The following is a 16,853-nucleotide window of genomic DNA, read 5'->3' as shown; positions in this document are numbered from 1 at the left end:
GTATGGTTGTTTGTTTTCACATCCACAGGGGGCTAAGGGCTGTGGTTAAGAAGGAGTCACAACTCCTCCATTCTGTAAATTACCCACAACAGAGGCTTCTAGTTTCTTCCAGTTTTATTTAATGGAGGTGGGGACGGATGGGAGTTGGGCCAAGTTGAACTACAACTTAAGGAGTCTCCCATTGCTACCAAGAGAGGCAAGGAACAGATCTTCAGGGGCAGGGCTATCTTCCCAGCAAATGGCTCATCCACAGACAGTCTCCGAAGCCCTGAAGACCCAGGTCAGCAGTGGCTGCCAGGCCCTGTGGCCACAAGCTCATCTGTGCTGGCTCCTCGGCTCCTGGGTCTGACAGGAAGGGGGGACTTCTGCCATCTGGGATTTGCCTTCCAGCACCTGCCGGACCCTCTGCATTCCTGGGAAGGGGAAGTGAGGATCCTGTCAGCACGGATGGCTGGGTGGGTGGGGAGGACCAAGCTGAGGCTGCTGGGGCCCCAGGTGGGGCCAGAAGAGGGCGGGCAGAAGGAGGCAGTTAGGAGGGGGGCTGGGAAGGCAGATGGCTCACCCAGGCGAAGCCGGTGGGCCTTGTCTGAGAAGACCAGGCGAAACCACCCAGGCTCTTTACACTCGAAGGCTTTGCCAAAGGACAGCAGCACCTTGTTGTCCAAAAAGCGGCGCCAAAGCAGCATTTCCTCCTCAAAGGTGGCCTCGGGCAGGTACTAGGAGGGTAGAAGGAGCTCGGGATGCAGAGGAAGACGCCCCTGCTCCTCACCCACTGGTGGGAGGCTTCAACTCCCTCCCCACCTGCAGCTCCACCTGTGTTACCTTCCTCAAGTCAACCCAGATGAAAAAGCCTGCTCCCCGGCTCAGGAAGGGGATTCCCAGGTCTCTGAGCTCTCCAGAGACATAGGTGTGTGCAGCCTTGAGCCGGGCATGGTTCTCTGGCAGGTACACCTGGCTGATCCAGTCTGTTTGGGTGAAAGAGAAACGGAAAAATAAATCTCCCATCAACCCTCAGCTCTGTCCCACGAGCCTAAAATGCTGAAAAGAAAAAGGCCATGAGCTGCCAAGACTGGGTGAGCCCTGCCTCTAGCAAGCTGATTGGGCAATCAGAATATTCAGTACTGGGTAGAAAGTACCTTAAATGCGGATACTTGGCTCTGCAGCTCCAGGGCCTGTAGACAAAGCCCCTCAGGAGGCAGACCCTAAACAAAGGCTAATCCACTCACAAAGTGATGCTTTCCAGTCACACAGGCTGAGGTTCAGATCCCAGGTGCCCACTGACAAGATGTGGGGCCTTGGGCAACTTTGCCTCCCCGATCCCCCTTTTCTTTTTATTAACTTTTTTTTTTTTTTTGCTATCTCGTTCCGTGAATTTTGACACATGTATGGATTTGTGTAACTGAACCGTTCCCTCACCCCAAAGAACACCCTTGCGCAGTTTATAGTCCCATCATCCCCTTCCCCATAACCACTGGTCTGCTCTTTGTCACTTTCCAGAATGTCATAAAAGTGGAATCATACAGTAGTATCATTTTTCGAGACTGGATTCTTCCACTCAGCCTAAGGCCTTTGGGAGTTATTGCCGGGTAACCCTCTGCCGTGTGGACGCACCACTGTTTATTTCGCCATTCATCTGTGGAAGGACATTTGCGTTGTTTCCAGCTTGGGTGGTGACGAGTAGAGCAGCCGTGAACATTCACGTAGAGGATTTTGTGTGACCATAAGGGGAACTACCTAGGAGTGGGACTGCCGGGCTATTTGGTGTGTGTGTTTAATTTTATGAGCAACTGCCAGTGGTTTTCAAAGTCGCTGTACCATCTCACATCCCCACCAGCAGTGTAGGAGCGGTGAAGCTTCTCTGTATCCTTGCCCACACTTGGTGCTGCCACTATTTTAAAAGTTTTGTCTATCATAGCAGGTGCGTAGTATTTGGTCCTCATGTTCTTCATCTATAAAACAATGGGAAAACACAGGAATACCTGCTCCCTAGGATTCTGGGGAGGGACAAATGAGATGGTACATTGAGAACATCTGGCAGGGCTCAATAAATGGTGGCAATTACAGGTCACTTTTGCCATCTAAACTCGCCATCTGAACCTGGGAACAGAACAGATCTGCATAAAGAGAGAGACTACCACTACGACAATTTTCCCTTAGTAGCTTCTGTTCTCTTTGAAGTGCTCCGAGCTAAAATAATGAGCTCACCTGGACCAAGTGCCTATTATACAAGGTGCAATAGAAAAACAGGGTGCATGTTTACATTTAAAAAATGCATTACAGTAAAAGACACATTGCCATTAATCCCCCTCACTTTGAACACATTTATCCCATTGTTCTTGCCACTTTCTGAAGCAGTTCTGGAAGTCCTCTTTCGTGAGTGTCTTTACTTCATGCTCTATCATGACAATGCTCCATGCCTCACGTCGCTTCTGGTATACGGCAATTTCTGTCGAATAAAAACATTACGGTGTGTCCTCATCCACCTTATTCACCAGATCTGGCACCGTGCGACTTCTGGCTCTTCTCCAAAGTCAAGATGATTCAGGACATGGAGGCAGCCATGACAGTGCAACTAAAGACACTCCCGAAAGAAGACTTCCAGAACTGCTTCAGAAAGTGGCAAGAACGATGCGATGAGTGTGTTCGAAGCAAGGGGGAGTATTTTGAGGGGGGGTCAATGGAATGTATCTTTTACTGTAATACATTTTTTAAATTTAAACACTGACCATATTTTTTGATCCCACCTCATAGGTCAGATATTACCCTGATTGGATGACAAATCACATTTAGTAACCCTACAAGACAGGTAACTTTATGATCCCTGTTTCACAGATGAGGGAAGAGGCTCAGGAGGTGAAGGAATGTGCCCTGCAGCCAGGAAGTGACTGAGTAAGGTATGACCCCAGCCTGGGCCCACAGCTGGTCCTCTCAAACACCACCTTAAATTCTTCTCATGTGTGAAGCATCCATGATCCCTGGCCAGTGCCACACTGACTACAACCCTCCTCATATTCTCAGGGGACCAGGCCCAGGTAGTCACCGTGGTCGCGGAGCAGCTGTGCCATCTGGTACTGGACCAAGCCACTGAGACCATGATAGCGGCAGAGGGAGGCCACTGCGGTGGCCACGTCCCGGTTTTCTGTGTACAATGTGCCGAAGCGGAGCCCGGACATCCCGAAGTCCTACAGGAGAAAGGCACTTTAGGTGGTGGCCATCCCTCCACAGAGCAAGCCGGTTCCACCTAACCTCTCTGCCCTCTACCTCCCTGATACCCTCGAGCCAGCCAGAAACCCACCTTGCTGGCGGCCCACATCACATGGGTCCTCTGGGGGTCAGGCAACCTGCAGGGATTACAGGGAACAGACACAACACAAACCCGTGAGAGCTGACACGTTTGGTCACACACGAGGACATGGATTGCTAAATCTGGTTCTGGATCACGCCCTGGTTTCATCCCTTGAATCACCAGTTCTCACGCATCCTTTAGAGCATGGGTCAGCAAACCACAGCCTGCAGGCCAAATCCGGCCTGCATTTGTACATTGTTTTCACAGAACACAGCCATGCTCTTTCTTGTACCTACTGTCTGTGATGCTTTGGGGCCATAATGGCAGAGTTGAATGAGAGACCATGTGGTTTGTAAAGCCTAAAATATGTGCCATTGGATCTAAAAATATTTGATTTAGAGCGTAGCTCAAGTGTCACTCTGTCAAACAGGCCTTCTCTGGTACAGAGCAGATGACAAGTCACTATTTATCTATGTCTCACTTTTCTAACACATAAATGAAGGGCGTAACAGCCCGTGTTTCATGGACTTGGCAGAGCTTTGGAAGGACTAGCTGAGAGAAATGACTCAGCAGGGCTGAAAGGGCTGAACAGACATCAGGAACTGTTAGAATCTCCGAATGTCAGATTCACAGACTTTACAGACGATCTGGTCCAAGTGTTTCCAAAGGTGTTTTGGCCACAAATTCTTGGCTCAAACTAAATCTAATGAAAAAGCTCAAACAGCCGGAAGTGTGGGGCACATCCAAGAGGCTCCAGTATCGTTGCTGAATGAACCAGTGAGTGAATGAATGAAAGAATGACTGGAACTGGAGCTACTCGGGGGATGAATGAAACAGCAAAGGCCAGTTTCCCGCCCACTCAGCCCTCCCTCAAGGAATCCTAGGGCCTCCCCTTGGAGTTCTCAGAAACTCCACAGGACAATATGAAAACCACTGATGTGGCCCAGCCCTCCCATCTTGTCATTAGGAGCTCCGAGGGCCATGGGATCAGCTGGATGGAAGAGGAAGCACTCTGGGGCAGGCCATGCCTTGTGGGCAGAGCCACAGAGGGGCCAGGGCACCCCGGGTGGGAGTCAGCTCTGGCGGGGGAGCCTCACCTTTCCAGGCTTAGGACACTGCGGTAACCAACCAACTCCTCAAACACGGACAGCATGTAGATCTCGTCCACCATCACGTGCAGCTTATGCCTGGTGGCAGGTGGCAGGGAGGAGAGAGCTTGGTTAATAGGCTCAATGCGTGCTTCAGGGTGTGGTCGCAGTGAATCAGAAATTCAGAGGCACTGGGTCTAGCCTGGGGTTACCAAACTTGTTTTATCCAGGAACAACCTGCTTTTGACTATATTTTTCAAATGCACAGGAAGCCGCATATACAAAGCAGATGACAGTGAGGCTTTTGAAGCCCTGTGGGGGGAGGTGGAGCCCTCAGACACCCCCAGGAGGAAGGACAGAGTTAAGTACACGAGAGTTAAATACAAACAGACCCAGAGTCAAGTCTGGCTCCTCTCCTCACTCTAAGTCTCAGTAAACCGGGGGTAATAACAGTATTTGTACCTAATAGGGCTGTTGGGAGGATTAGGTGACAAAGAGCATGTGAATGGCTTAGCAGGGTGCGTGGCCCCTAGAGTGGGCAATAAATGACAGCTATTGTTATAAAAAGAAAGAGAGAGAGAACTAGCATCCCACAAACCTCCCCATCTCACTGCCAGGAAGGGCCAAAGCTGCTGGAAGCCACAGTGGAGAGAAAAGGGGAGGCGGACCTGCCCCAAAGCCCACGTCAAGACCGTGATCTGCTGGACACTGTGTAGGGTGAGTGTGGGGTGCCTCACCTCTTGGCAAATTCCAGGTACTCCTGAAGCTCTTCTGGGGAGTAGATGTCACCCAGAGGATTTTGGGGGTTGATGAGGATGAGGCCTTTGACCTTCACTCCCTGAAACCACCAATGGGGTGGGAGACCCTCAGCTCTTCCCAAAGGCGAGAGCCACATGGTCCCACGGGCTGGGGCTGGTCGCTGGGCAGGCTCCCAGGGAAATGTGATGGGACCGTGTTCACCCCTCAACATGAAGTAAACAATGGCACAGAATTATATCTACAGCATCGTGTCTGCTATGAAAGAAAACAAATGCGAAGAACAAAGCCCAAAAGGAAATATGTCCAAACACCAGCAGGAGTTGCCCTTGTTGGGAAAATTATGGGGTGGGGTGCCCTTTTAAAATTCCCACAGTGGGCATGTATAGTTTTGATAACCACAATTTAAAAAAAAAGTTGAAGGATTTTTGAAAAGTGGACTGTACAGGAACTACCGGAGGATTACTGGCCTCTCTCTGCCTTTCTTCAGGAGGCCTCAGAGTCCCAAAGTGAGGGGACCACCTCTTCAAATCACCAGGGAGACTGTTGACTTTTAAGTTCCACACTTGACCCGCTAAATCAAAATCAGGCGAAAGCGTGGGGGGTAGTATTTTTAATCAAGTTCCCTGGTTGATTCTGATTTGTACACCGAGGTCTCAGAGCCCTTCTCTAGGGGAAGTCCCTCCATGGACAGGATCTTGCTTGAGCCCCAGAACGGTTCCATGCTGACCCCCGGTCCCCATCACAGAGCGCCTACCCCACCCAGGAGGAGATCAGCCACAGGAAGAGGGGTCCATGCCCTGCTGAGACCCATCCACTCCCAGCCTTGGATTTGATTTGATCCCCAGACCTCAGAATTAGCTCCTTGTAGGGCCGTCTCCAGCTTCTCCACTGTGAGCTGGAAGGGGTGGGAGTCCAGGTCAGTGACCTGGAAAAAGATCCACAGCCAAATTCAGTGACCTGCCCCCCGCTGCCCCGGAAAAGCTGACCTCTGTGGGCCTCTCCTATCCCTGTCATCTCCAGCCTCCTTAGAACAGTCTTTGGAAAATTCAGGTGGTGTCACCCCCCTCTCACTGCCACCCACCCCTGCCGCATCACATTAGGGACACCCTCATCAGTCTTAGCTTGCAGGAAGAGGTCCCAGACGTTCTCTGATTGGGGTCCAAAGACATCCACGTTGAGGTCTGCTCTGCCCCATCCTCACCCCACTATTTCTCACTGGGGTTGCCCTTGGCTTCTACATTGACCCCAGAGATCTCAGAGCTGAGAGACTGGGAGCCCCTAGGGAACCCAGGCATGGGCCCTGCTTATAGAACCCATTCAGACGTCACCCCTGAGCCCTCAGCATGGACACCCTCCCATGTTCACCCTCAAATCAGATGCAGGAAAGTCTTGGTGGGCAGGAAAGCGAAGGTCCTACCTGGGGTTCCAGGAACTCTTACCTCACTGTCCAGATAGACACAGACCAGTCGGATGTTGCCATAGAGATACACGTGCTGCGTGATGGCTCCATAGTAAGGGGCAGGGATCAGGAAAGCCTCTGGGGACAGGAGTGAGCCAGGGTCTGTCATCCCGTGGCTGGAAGACCCGGAGACCCTGTCCACTGGCCCCACAGCTCTGCAAGCCTTCGATGACCTTGGGAAACATTTGGGGACTACAAGTACTCCCTGTCTAACCTCCCAAAACTCTTTCGAAAAATCTTGGCTCCATTGAGATCGCTCCCTTTTCTAATAACTAGTAGCTAACATGTATTGAGCACTTACTACATGCTGGGAATTGTGCTAAACCTTGATTTGCATTTTATCTCATTTGAGCCTCACAGTCACTCTGTGAAGTTAAGTACTAGTCTCATCCTAACTTTGCCAATGAGGAAATTGAAGCTTAGAGGATCCCACTGAAACACTTGACCGAGGAAACTTGGATCCATGAGTCGAGGAAAGAGCAGGGTGGTGCTCTGGGCTCAGATGATCTGGGCTCAACAAGTAGAAAATCTTGACAACACAGAGAATTGCCCAGAGATAGAATATGCTGCTTCAAGAGGAGTGGGTCCTCCACCCCTGGGGACATTCAAACAAAAGGCTGAGAGCATTTGGTAGGGAGAGGATGTCACACAAAGACTAGACGTGGGGGGGGGGGGTTGATGAGATGACCCGGAAGTTCTACTCTAACGCAGAGCTAAAGGCGTCCCTCCATGTGTGAAGAGGACACATAGGTCAAGCTGCTCTCCTTTCCCAACCTCCCTTTAGCACAGTCCACCCTACTCTGCAAGAGGCAGCCTTTGTCCTACGTGTTCCCTTCCCTGGCCACAGGGAATGGACCAGAGGTAGACAAATGGCCCAAGGGAGCCAATCCCCTGACTGGCCAGAAACCCATTACGTTCTCTCTCTCCAGACTTTGCTCTAAGAAGCGCAGACACTGTGAGAGGAGATTGTGCACTTGAGTGGAAGGGTCATGGGAGTTGTTGCTGCGCCAGCACCCCTGGGCCATACAAGAGCTGAGGAATGTCCAGAGAAAGGCCGGCATTAAAAGAGCAGGGAGGGAGACTGCATACCCCAGGAGAGATAGAGTGTGACACTATTCCCGTTCTTGAGTGTTCTAGAAGGGACAGGAAATTGCCTATTACATCCTGGCAATGAATCATCCTTCTTCGGTTCAAATCCTGGTTACCACCTCTCTGTGTGTGATTTTGACAAGTTACTTAACCCCCGGTGCCTTAATATTATTATCTTTTACATGAGAAGAACCAAAGAACCTACCTCATAGGGGCTGTTGTGAGGATTAAATGACAGCTATGCATAAAGCCTTAGGCCAGTGTCTGGAACGTAGTAAATGTGGTCAGTAAATGTTACTAATGTTATCATTATTAATTACGCTAGCGTGAGTAGGTCTCTGTTCCTAACAACGAACAACCCCTGACCATGACCACGGCGAATGTATTCTTCATATGACCATGGTTCTTGTAGCAGGTATTCTGGCTGCCTACTGAATAGCTGTTCCAATTTTCTTCCTTGCTAAGACAGCACCAAATTTTTCAGATATGACCCACAATGAGTCCAAGGAAGGTGGGCCTTCCCTCAGCCTGGGGGATGAACCACGTTTGGCTTGAAACAACCATGTTTTTCTTCCCCTTTGCCAGGGTTTGTGAGTCAGTTCTGGGCATTAAGATGCAAGGGGAGCTCAGTTGGGACGCTTCTGGGAAAGAATATCTCCATTCCCACCAGCCAATACAAAAGAGACAGGCAAGGCACAGGCTCCCTTTCTTCCTGCTTTAGGACACGCTGCCATGTGAGAATGCGCCAGCCAGCCATTTGTGAGCATGAGGAAAAGCCAAGGTCATCACAGAGCGACAGCCCAAAACCCTGGCACCACACTGACTTCCCCCAGAACTGCTGACCCCTGGGGGTCTTGTTGAGTCCCTTATTCAAGCCCCTGTAGTCCAGTAGTCTTTTATGGCCCAAAGCATTCGGCTGCAGCTTGAAGACAGGCAGCTGGGGACAGTGTAGGTACAGGGCAGCTCCCAGGGCTGAGCGGGCCATTGTCCACTTACCCCCCACCTCACACAGCACCGTGGCCAGAGCAGAGAAGAGGGAGGCACAGCCGTTCAGAACAACCACCTGAGGGTGACACATCCACGGGACAAAGATGAATCTGTTTAAGGAGGGATCAAAAACCTGCAGCCCGTTTCAGGATGGCACAGAGGGAGAGCCAGGTTGCAACTCGGTGCCCTCTGGGGCTCTGTCACAGCAAGGCCACAGGAGGTACTTGAAGGCCCCTTTTGACTCAGAGTCAAGTTCATTCATGTGGCTCATTCGTGGGGACCCGCTCTAGATCAACTGAGCAAGGAAAAGGGAGCTGCTTACTCAGAGAGTCTTGCCCAAAGGTATAGAGGCAAAGGGGGGCCACAGGACAAAGTGGGGCAGAAATTATATCCAAACTCTAAATATCTAGGATGAGGGGGAAAGAAAGGAGGGGGTGTTCCTAATTCCACTTGGAAATAAATCAAAACTAAGTGAAAGGCAGATCCCAACCCCACCTTACCCCTGGCCAGCCAAAAGTTGGGGGGAGGGGCAGAAGAGCAGGAAAGAGCAGAGGGGGGCTACTCACATTCTCCGGGTTAAGGGGTGCGGGGCTCTTGCAGTAGAAAGACAGGAACCTGGCCACTTCCTCCCGGAGGCTGGAGATGAGACACATAGGCAGTACTTGTCAGAGGGTCTTCAACCCCCAGTAAATCCCAAAGCTGCTCTGGTGAATCATCAGACAGCTGCCATTACCCTTCCCTGTTTCCCAAGAGGGGGACGTGATTAGTATTTCTCTCTACTCCTTGGCACCCACCTACCTCCCATCCCCACCCCCGCCCCACCCCCACCCCAGGCCAGCCCCAACACTACCCACAGGCATAGAAACTTTCATTCTCAGTAGTTCTGTGACAGCCAACCCCACCAAATCAGCAGACTTCAGGGATATCAAAAGCAACACTTTATATGTAGATCTAGCTAATAATAATAATAATAATAATAACAAACATTATTATTATAACTATTATCGTAGTTATTATTGCTAATATTTATTGAGCATTTACCTTATACAGGTGTTATTTGGAGAATTTTACTCATTTAATCCTCATAACAACCTTACGATGCAACTACTGCTATTATTATTCCCATTTCACAAAGAAACTGAGACTTGAAGGAATTTGGTCACTTGCTGGTAAGTGGTACGGTCCACATCCGAGCCCCGTGGTCTCACTCAAGGGCCCACCACCCTGGTGACTATGAAAGCACGTGCTTTGGAATCTCTCTTGGAATCAAGTCCTCCTTGGTCACCAAGGCCTTAGGACCGTATCTGTCCCCTGGGAAGTGCTCAGTAAGTACAAACTCTTACTGGTGTTATTTACCTTCTCCCATCTTACCAGTAGGAGAAGGCCCCAGCCAGCTCCACTTGAGCTAATTCTGGCTCCTCTAAAGCTGCTGAGAAAGTGGGGACAGAGACTCCTCCCCTGAAGCCCTTCCCATGATTCAGACCCAGAGGAACCAAGCCAGCGAGCTCCTGAGCTGGGGTGGGAATGGCGGGAGGCACCAGTTCCAGGCAGATGCGCCAGGAGACCCACAATCACCAGGTCTCCAGGACTAGGCCCTCCGCCTAGGACAGGCTTTCTCAACCTGCCCGGATAGACAATTGGGGCCAGATAATTCTTTCTTGTGGGGGGCTATCCTGGGCATTGTAGGAGGTTTAGCAACATCCCTTACCTCTACCCAGTAAATGCCAGTAGCACCCACCTCCCAGTTGTGACAATCAAAAATGTCTCCAGACTTTGCCATATGTCCCTTGGGAAGCAAAACTGCCTTGGGGCTGAGAACCACGGGCCTATGGCAACTACTTACAACAGATGTCCCCTCCAGTCAGGGTACTGCAGCAGCAATGGCTCCACCTGCAGCATGTCATTCTGACTCAGCTGGAGACAGACAGGGAAGAGCAGAACAAGGGTCACACCCTCACGGTGAGGGCCGGCACTGCCACCCACATCCACGCAGAACCAGGGCCTCTAAAGCCAACGACTTGGTCTCCTCCTCAAAGAAACTGTGAGGGAGCAGCGTGGGGACAGCATTCTCACATCCATTTTGCTGATGAGGAAACTGAGGCTCAAAAAAGTAAGGTGACTCAGCCAAGGTCACAAAGCTAACAAGTAGCCGTACTGAGACAAAACCCAGACTATTTGACTCTTAGTCCAGTGGTCTGTATATAGCACTGCCACCTAAAAAAACCCAGAGGGGTGGGTTTGCAGAGGTGCTGATGGGAGACAGTGCTACTCAGCTCTCCACGTGGTGACAGAAGAGGTCCCAGACTTGGGTTCCATCACCTCGGTCTTGGCTCCAACTTCTGAGGGACTCAGGCCATCACTTTCCTGCAGGCTCAGCTCAACCTCACCCTTGGGGAAATGTGGCCATTTCTAGACCATCCCCAACCGGACCTGGTGTTGGTTCGTGACTCCCAGGGCATCTCACACACCGTGTCAAGGAAAGGCAGGGGCTTAGGGCAGTGGCACCAGAAGAAGAAAGGTAATGAGCCACGTGCATGTAACTGCAGCCTTTCCCTTTCTGGTTCATCCATTAGAGCTGCGCCGTCCACTGGGGAGGGCACGCACCCCAAGTGGCTACTGAGTGCTTGGAATGTGGCTAGTCTGAATTGGGACACACTGGATACTGAAGCCCTGATCTGGAAAAAAGTATGTCAACTATGTCATTGACAATTTTTTAATATTGATTAAATGTTGAAATGATCAAATTTTATATGCTATATTGGGCTGAATAAAATATTCAAATGAATTTTACCAATTCCTTTTTACTTATTACATAGAAAACTTAAAATTCTATATGTGGCTTACATTTGATTTCTATTGGATGGTGTTGAGCAGCCTGAGGCCGGGTGGGAGGGTGGGCGGAGCTGGCTTTAGGGAGAACAGGCCTTTCAAACCTGCTCTCTACACCCCTCTCCTCTTGGGCTTGGATTTGTCACCCTTCGACACATGTCCCCTTGGGTTAGTCCTCGCTCTCCCCACAATCCCAAACTCTGACTCCTAGGCCTTGGGAGACACATTTATCAGGTATTTCCAGTGGTTTGCTACAGATGGCTCATGCCAGCTCAAGAAATCTGATGATTAAATTCTCAGGAATTTTTCAAGCTGTGTTAAAAAAACACAGCCATTGCAAAAGTTCAATTATACACATTATATGTCAATTATATAAGTAAATTATACCAACAACAAAGGTGGTAAGTACTCAAACAGGACTGCTCCTGCTTACGTTACCACATTTTGCTATGATCTGTTCCTGAGGTTATTTCCGTCTATGTGTCTAGAAGGGGAACATGATATAAATGTGCCACTGCACATTATGTGTGCCACTGTGCTTCTCTTCCAAACTTTGCATTCAGGGATGTCACATCAGTAGCCTGAAATTAACCACGGTAGGAGTATTTACACTGTGGGAATTGGCAAAAGCTACAAATCAGGGCTGCACTCTCCTCCTCAGAGCCCGTTGTTTAATACTGACTAAACACCACTGAGTGTTTCCCCTGAGAGCAGGGACCCAGCTGGCAAGAGGGACTCAGTGAGGGGAAGAGCCTGAAGAGATAAGAAAACAGGATGAGAGTAGGGTGGTGACTAGCCCAAAACCACATAGGAAATTGTCCCCAAGGCAGAGCTGGAACCTGGACTCCTAACTCCCAGGCCAGGGCTGCTAAGGCAAGTGGCAGGCTCTTGTGGGGGAAGCATTTCGGGGAGTCCTAGAGAAGACAGGCCCTCAGAGCCAGTGTTACCACCCAGAGGTGAACCGGGACTTACCCGCCTGCACAGCAGGTCAAAGCAGAGCTTGTTCTCACTGGTGCCCAAGTTAATGATGCCCTGGAGAGGAGAGATACAGAGGCGGGATGAGCATGGCAAAGGGCGCCAATTAGAGGCCGAGGAAGCAGCAAAGCAGGAGCTCTCTGCAATCCCACCCTTCTAACCACTCCACCTTCACTTGGCCCAGGCCATGCCTTCCACTCAGCTCCCTGATCCCATCTTCCCGTTTCTAAAGCTCTGTTTAAATGCCATCTCCTCCAGAAAGCCTTCCCCAAAAGCCCACCTGGATGGAATCTTTTCTTCTCCTGAACCCCGAAGCTCTTTATCTGTCCCCCTTCAGAGCGCTGGCCCGTTTCTGCCTAGGTCACAGGGACTGCTGTGCATGCTTTATCTCCCCCACTAGACAGTAAGGTCCCTGGAGGCTGGATGCATGTCTAGACACCACTGTATCTCTCAGGGGCTTACTAGGACTCAATACATGTTTAGAGATGAAAGAATGTACAAACTAAACGGGTGCCCTGGCAGGAACGGAAACAAGGGTGAATGTAACCAAGAAGAGCCTCTGTGCTAGTGGGAAGGCTCCCCAAGAGACTTGGGGAACATCACACAGCACCTTGATCCCCACCCCATTCAGGAATTATTCTCATAGGAAAGCGGGGGGGGGGGGGGGTAAAGGCACAGCCCAAGCTGTCCCTTAGGGTCCCCAAGAGACTCATGCACTATGTCCTGACCCCTGAGTCAGTGGGGGTAATGGATGAAAGAGTAGAGCTGAAATGACCTAAGATTATGACAATTGGAAGGCATTGCTCCTTTGCACCCTGGGAGCAAACTGGTAGGCCCCTCTACCCACAGCTAACCCATCTAAAAGTCTGTCACTTCTACCTTCAGAATACACGCACAGTCCAACCGCTTCTCACTCTCCACGGCTAAGACCCTGGTCAAGCCACCAGCATTTCTTGTCTACGTTATAGCAATAGCTTCCTTACTTCCTTTCTTGCCCACTCTCTCCCTCCCCCTGAGTCTAATCTCCACACCGCAGTCCAAATCCAAGTCATCTTTTTTCTTTTAAAAGATTTTATTGGGGACCATTGGGGAACAGTGTGTTTCCCCAGGGCCCTTCAGCTCCAAGTTGTTGTCCTTCAATCTAGTTGTGGAGGGTGCAGCTCAGCTCCAAGTCCAGTCACCGTTTTCAATCTTTAGCTGCAGGGGACACAGCCCACCATCCCATGCGGGAATTGAACCAGATTTCATCTAATTGTGACTGTTCTACAAAGCAGGTATCATTATCTCATTTTAGAGATGAACTGAGGTTCAAAGAGGTTAAATAATTAGCTCAACACTACACAACCCCTAAGAGTAACAGTTGCGATCTGAGCCTTAGTTCGTCCTAGCTCTAAAGTTGAATAGTTGATACACTGTGGGTCAGAATCCATATTAGAGCATTCCATGGTTCTTGAATTCCTCACAAATCAAGGTCCCCTTAATTATAACTGGGTCATTTTCTGATCCAGGTAATAAACTAGGGCCTCTCTGAGCTACAATCAGAAGCCCTCTTGGAGATCGGAGGACAGTAGGTCCAACCTGACAAGAGCAAGCTGGCTGCCGCCCTATTGGTCAAGGTAGGGAATCCCACCCTGCAGCCCTTTATTGGAGAGGAGGGCTTCACTCACATTGGGGTTCTTATCCTCATCATACTCATCCATGTGGTAGGTCCTGTAGCCCTCCTCAGCTGAGTCCCAAAACCATTTAATGATTCTTCCTCTCGAGGACAGGTGGGAGCTGTCAGAGGAGAAGGTGGCGATGGGATCTCCCACTCCATAGAGCTTCGGCAGCTTGTGGTCTGCTTTTCCGGCGCAGTCTCTTCCCAGACCATCCCCATAGTTACTGTCCAGGCCCTGTGTGGAAGCTGGGTCCAGACAGGTGGTAGGTGCCCCAGATTCGTTCTGAGGGAGGGTGAACATCTGCAAAAAGACAAAAGCACTCAATGCCTGATCAAGGACCAAGCCATCAAAAATGAATTGGGATGGAGGTGGCCGGTTAGCTCAGTTTGTTAGAGTGTGGTGCTAATAACACCAAGGTTGCCGGTTAGATCCCCAGATGGGCCACTGTGAGCTGCGCGCTCGCTCATCCCCTCCCCCCAAAAATGAATTGGGAGTCATGGAGCCCTCCCCCTTCCTTATCTGCCCTTCCTTTGACTTTATGCACTAATTGCATCCTGTGTCCCTGACTAGTTGTAACCATGTGTGCAATCACTTCAAGCAAATTCTGTTAAGGATGGATTCCGTGCCAGGGTTTGCGCTTGCTACTTTTATATGACTTTACTATATAGGTGTTTGTTTTACTTTTCTGGGTTTTTCATTCTGCAGCCTAAGGGGTCACCAATTGTCTTTTCCCATTTTTGCTGACCTGAATTAAAAAAACCCAGGTTAGAATTTTTTTTGGCTTAAAGTAGAAAAAGCCTGGAGTCCCAAAAGGTCTTATAGTGACTGATGTAAATAGGGGTAATGGGTGGGATCAGATTATAGATGGTCTGAAGCAAACCTTGGGTGGGACCTAAGGGGTGGAGAGTGGGGATCTCTGCAAGTGCAGGCACCCAGGCAGAGCTCCAAGGCACACTCTTCCCTCCCAGTGGTGGGAGGCATGGGTGCCAGGATTGGGTGGTCTCATCTTGAGAGCAGGTGGGAGCTCCTCCACTTTCTAAAGCAGTTTCCTCATCTGCACAATGGGTATAACCATAACTACTTCATAGGGTAGCAGTGAGCATATAAGTATATGAGTTAATGTAGATAAGGCGCTTAAACAAATCCTGGCTCATGGCCGAAGTTCAGTAAAATATATAACTCTTCCCAAATTTTCCCAGCCCCACAACGCACAAGCCCCCCAACCAAATAACTCAGGACACACCAAATGATGGGGGACCAGCCAGCAGCATAAAGACTTTGGGGCTCCCCGATTAAATTTTGCTCCACGAAGTCGCCTCTGGGGTCCTCCCCCATTGGCTGGGCTCCCCAGCGCTCACCTGGGCACCTCCAGAGCCCAGGCCAGCGGAAGGGCCAAGGGGCCGCGCAGCCTAGGGCCAGGGGTGAACTGACACCAGCTCTGCGCCGCGCGGGAGCCAAGGGCGGGCTCCGGCTTCTGGCGGAGCAGCGTTGAGTCCACAGTCCGACCAGGTCTCAGATCCCCCAGTGAGGCGATCGCGGCGGACAGGAAAGCGCCAGGGCCTCTGCAGGCGGCGGACCTCCGCACAGCTCCAGGTTCCAAGAGGAGGAAGTGTGTTTGGAGCACAGGGTTTCGAGACGGAAGGACAGAGACCTCTGCAGAGTCCTCGAGCCCTTCACAAAGGGTGGGCTCCTCGTCTGCACAACTTGGATCACACCGACCTGGCCGAGCGGGAGGCGCGACGTAGACACTCAGGTGACGCGAGGTCAGTGTCGGTGCTTTCTGCGCGGGAGACCCAGCCCTAAGGCACCCGGACTGGGACTGGCGAACGTCTACGCCCCGTGACTTCCCGGGTTGGTAAAAGAACAGTTCGCCCCCTTGCGACTGAGGCCGGAGGACGCCTCCGTGTGGCCTGCAGGATACCACGCGCACACGCGGTTGCACCGGGGGGGACCCGGGCTCCCCCGGCCCTTCCGGTGCCCGCTGACCGCCCAGGCCCGAGGAGAAGCCGGAGAAGGGGAAGAGACCCAGGGCAGAGACCATTGAGAGGCGCGGGTAGCCCGCTACCATCTCCGCGTTCTGTTGCCCGAGCGCCTAGGGCCACCTCCTGGCCCTGGTCTCCCCAGCTGGCTCGTGGGGGCGCCCTCCTCTGCCTCTGGGCCTCAGTTCCCCAATATTGAGGCCGCTAGAGACACGGAGGTTTCTTGGTAAATACATGCCTGGTTGTGGCCCACGGAGATTTTCCATATTAAGGCGAGAGCCTCCTTAAAACATCCTTCCCGTATGGGAGTTTTTCACCTGAGTTTGTAATTTCTCCTCCTTTCGATCTATGGAACATTTGTTAAATTCTGCCATGACCCTAGATATTCTGAGGCTTGGGCAGTGAGTTAGATGATCCAGGGCCCAGGCATGCGAAGAGCCTTGAGTCTCCTTTGCTCATGAAAGGACATCAGCAGATTCCTTCAATACAAGTGTGGCTGGGAAGACTTGGCTGTCTTCTGACCACTCCATTTGTCTTCACTTTAGCCTTGCCATTTGACCTCGAGCAATTCTCATGACTTTTTCCATCCTTGGTGTTTTGTTCTGTCAAATAAGACAGTTTTCTCCATTTAGCCATAGTGTTCCATTTAATTCAGATAAGTAGTTTTATTGCTTGTTTTGTGTCCGATCTCTGCAAAGGCCTGAGACACAGCTTTGGGCAAATCAAACCGCAGGCCTGGATGTT

At 50.9% G+C, this 16,853-nt stretch overlaps 1 protein-coding gene across 4 annotated transcripts; it reads right to left on the bottom strand.

Moving 5' to 3' along the window:
• Window positions 1–96: 96 nt before the first annotated feature.
• Window positions 97–16,124, bottom strand: ACCS (1-aminocyclopropane-1-carboxylate synthase homolog (inactive)). Of its 4 annotated transcripts, none has more exons than XM_019746457.3 (15): window positions 15,489–16,087; window positions 14,140–14,430; window positions 12,470–12,529; window positions 10,512–10,582; window positions 9,235–9,304; window positions 8,678–8,744; window positions 6,573–6,670; window positions 5,888–6,058; window positions 5,112–5,212; window positions 4,384–4,473; window positions 3,296–3,341; window positions 3,041–3,182; window positions 823–965; window positions 563–716; window positions 97–413 (listed from the first exon to the last, which is right to left on the bottom strand). In XM_019746457.3, the coding sequence occupies exons 2-15, from the start codon at window positions 14,428–14,430 to the stop codon at window positions 316–318; spliced, it is 1,602 nt and encodes a 533-aa protein (XP_019602016.3). In that variant the 5' UTR covers window positions 15,489–16,087; the 3' UTR covers window positions 97–315. The 4 variants fall into 4 exon arrangements, with proteins under 4 accessions (XP_019602016.3, XP_019602017.3, XP_074192350.2 ...); XM_019746458.3 differs by having other exon boundaries at window positions 5,981–6,058; window positions 15,489–16,067; XM_074336249.2 differs by lacking the exon at window positions 15,489–16,087 and having other exon boundaries at window positions 8,678–8,778; window positions 14,140–14,219.
• Between the last annotated feature and the right edge of the window lie 729 nt (window positions 16,125–16,853).

The sequence above is a fragment of the Rhinolophus sinicus genome, chromosome 14 (assembly GCF_057876585.1).
Source record: "Rhinolophus sinicus isolate RSI-liver-muscle chromosome 14, RSI-T2T, whole genome shotgun sequence".
Taxonomy (NCBI): domain Eukaryota; kingdom Metazoa; phylum Chordata; class Mammalia; order Chiroptera; family Rhinolophidae; genus Rhinolophus; species Rhinolophus sinicus.
This window is presented reverse-complemented; position numbering and strand designations above follow the sequence as displayed.

Coding starts and splice junctions, on each gene's coding strand:
- ACCS (XM_019746457.3), bottom strand. CDS start 14,430: ATGTTCACCCTCCCTCAGAACGAATCTGGGGCACCTACCACCTGTCTG. Junction 10,583..12,469: donor TTGACCTGCTGTGCAGGCGG/GTAAGTCCCGGT, acceptor GTCTGTCTCCAG/CTGAGTCAGAATGACATGCT. Junction 3,183..3,295: donor TGATGTGGGCCGCCAGCAAG/GTGGGTTTCTGG, acceptor TTTCTCCTGTAG/GACTTCGGGATGTCCGGGCT.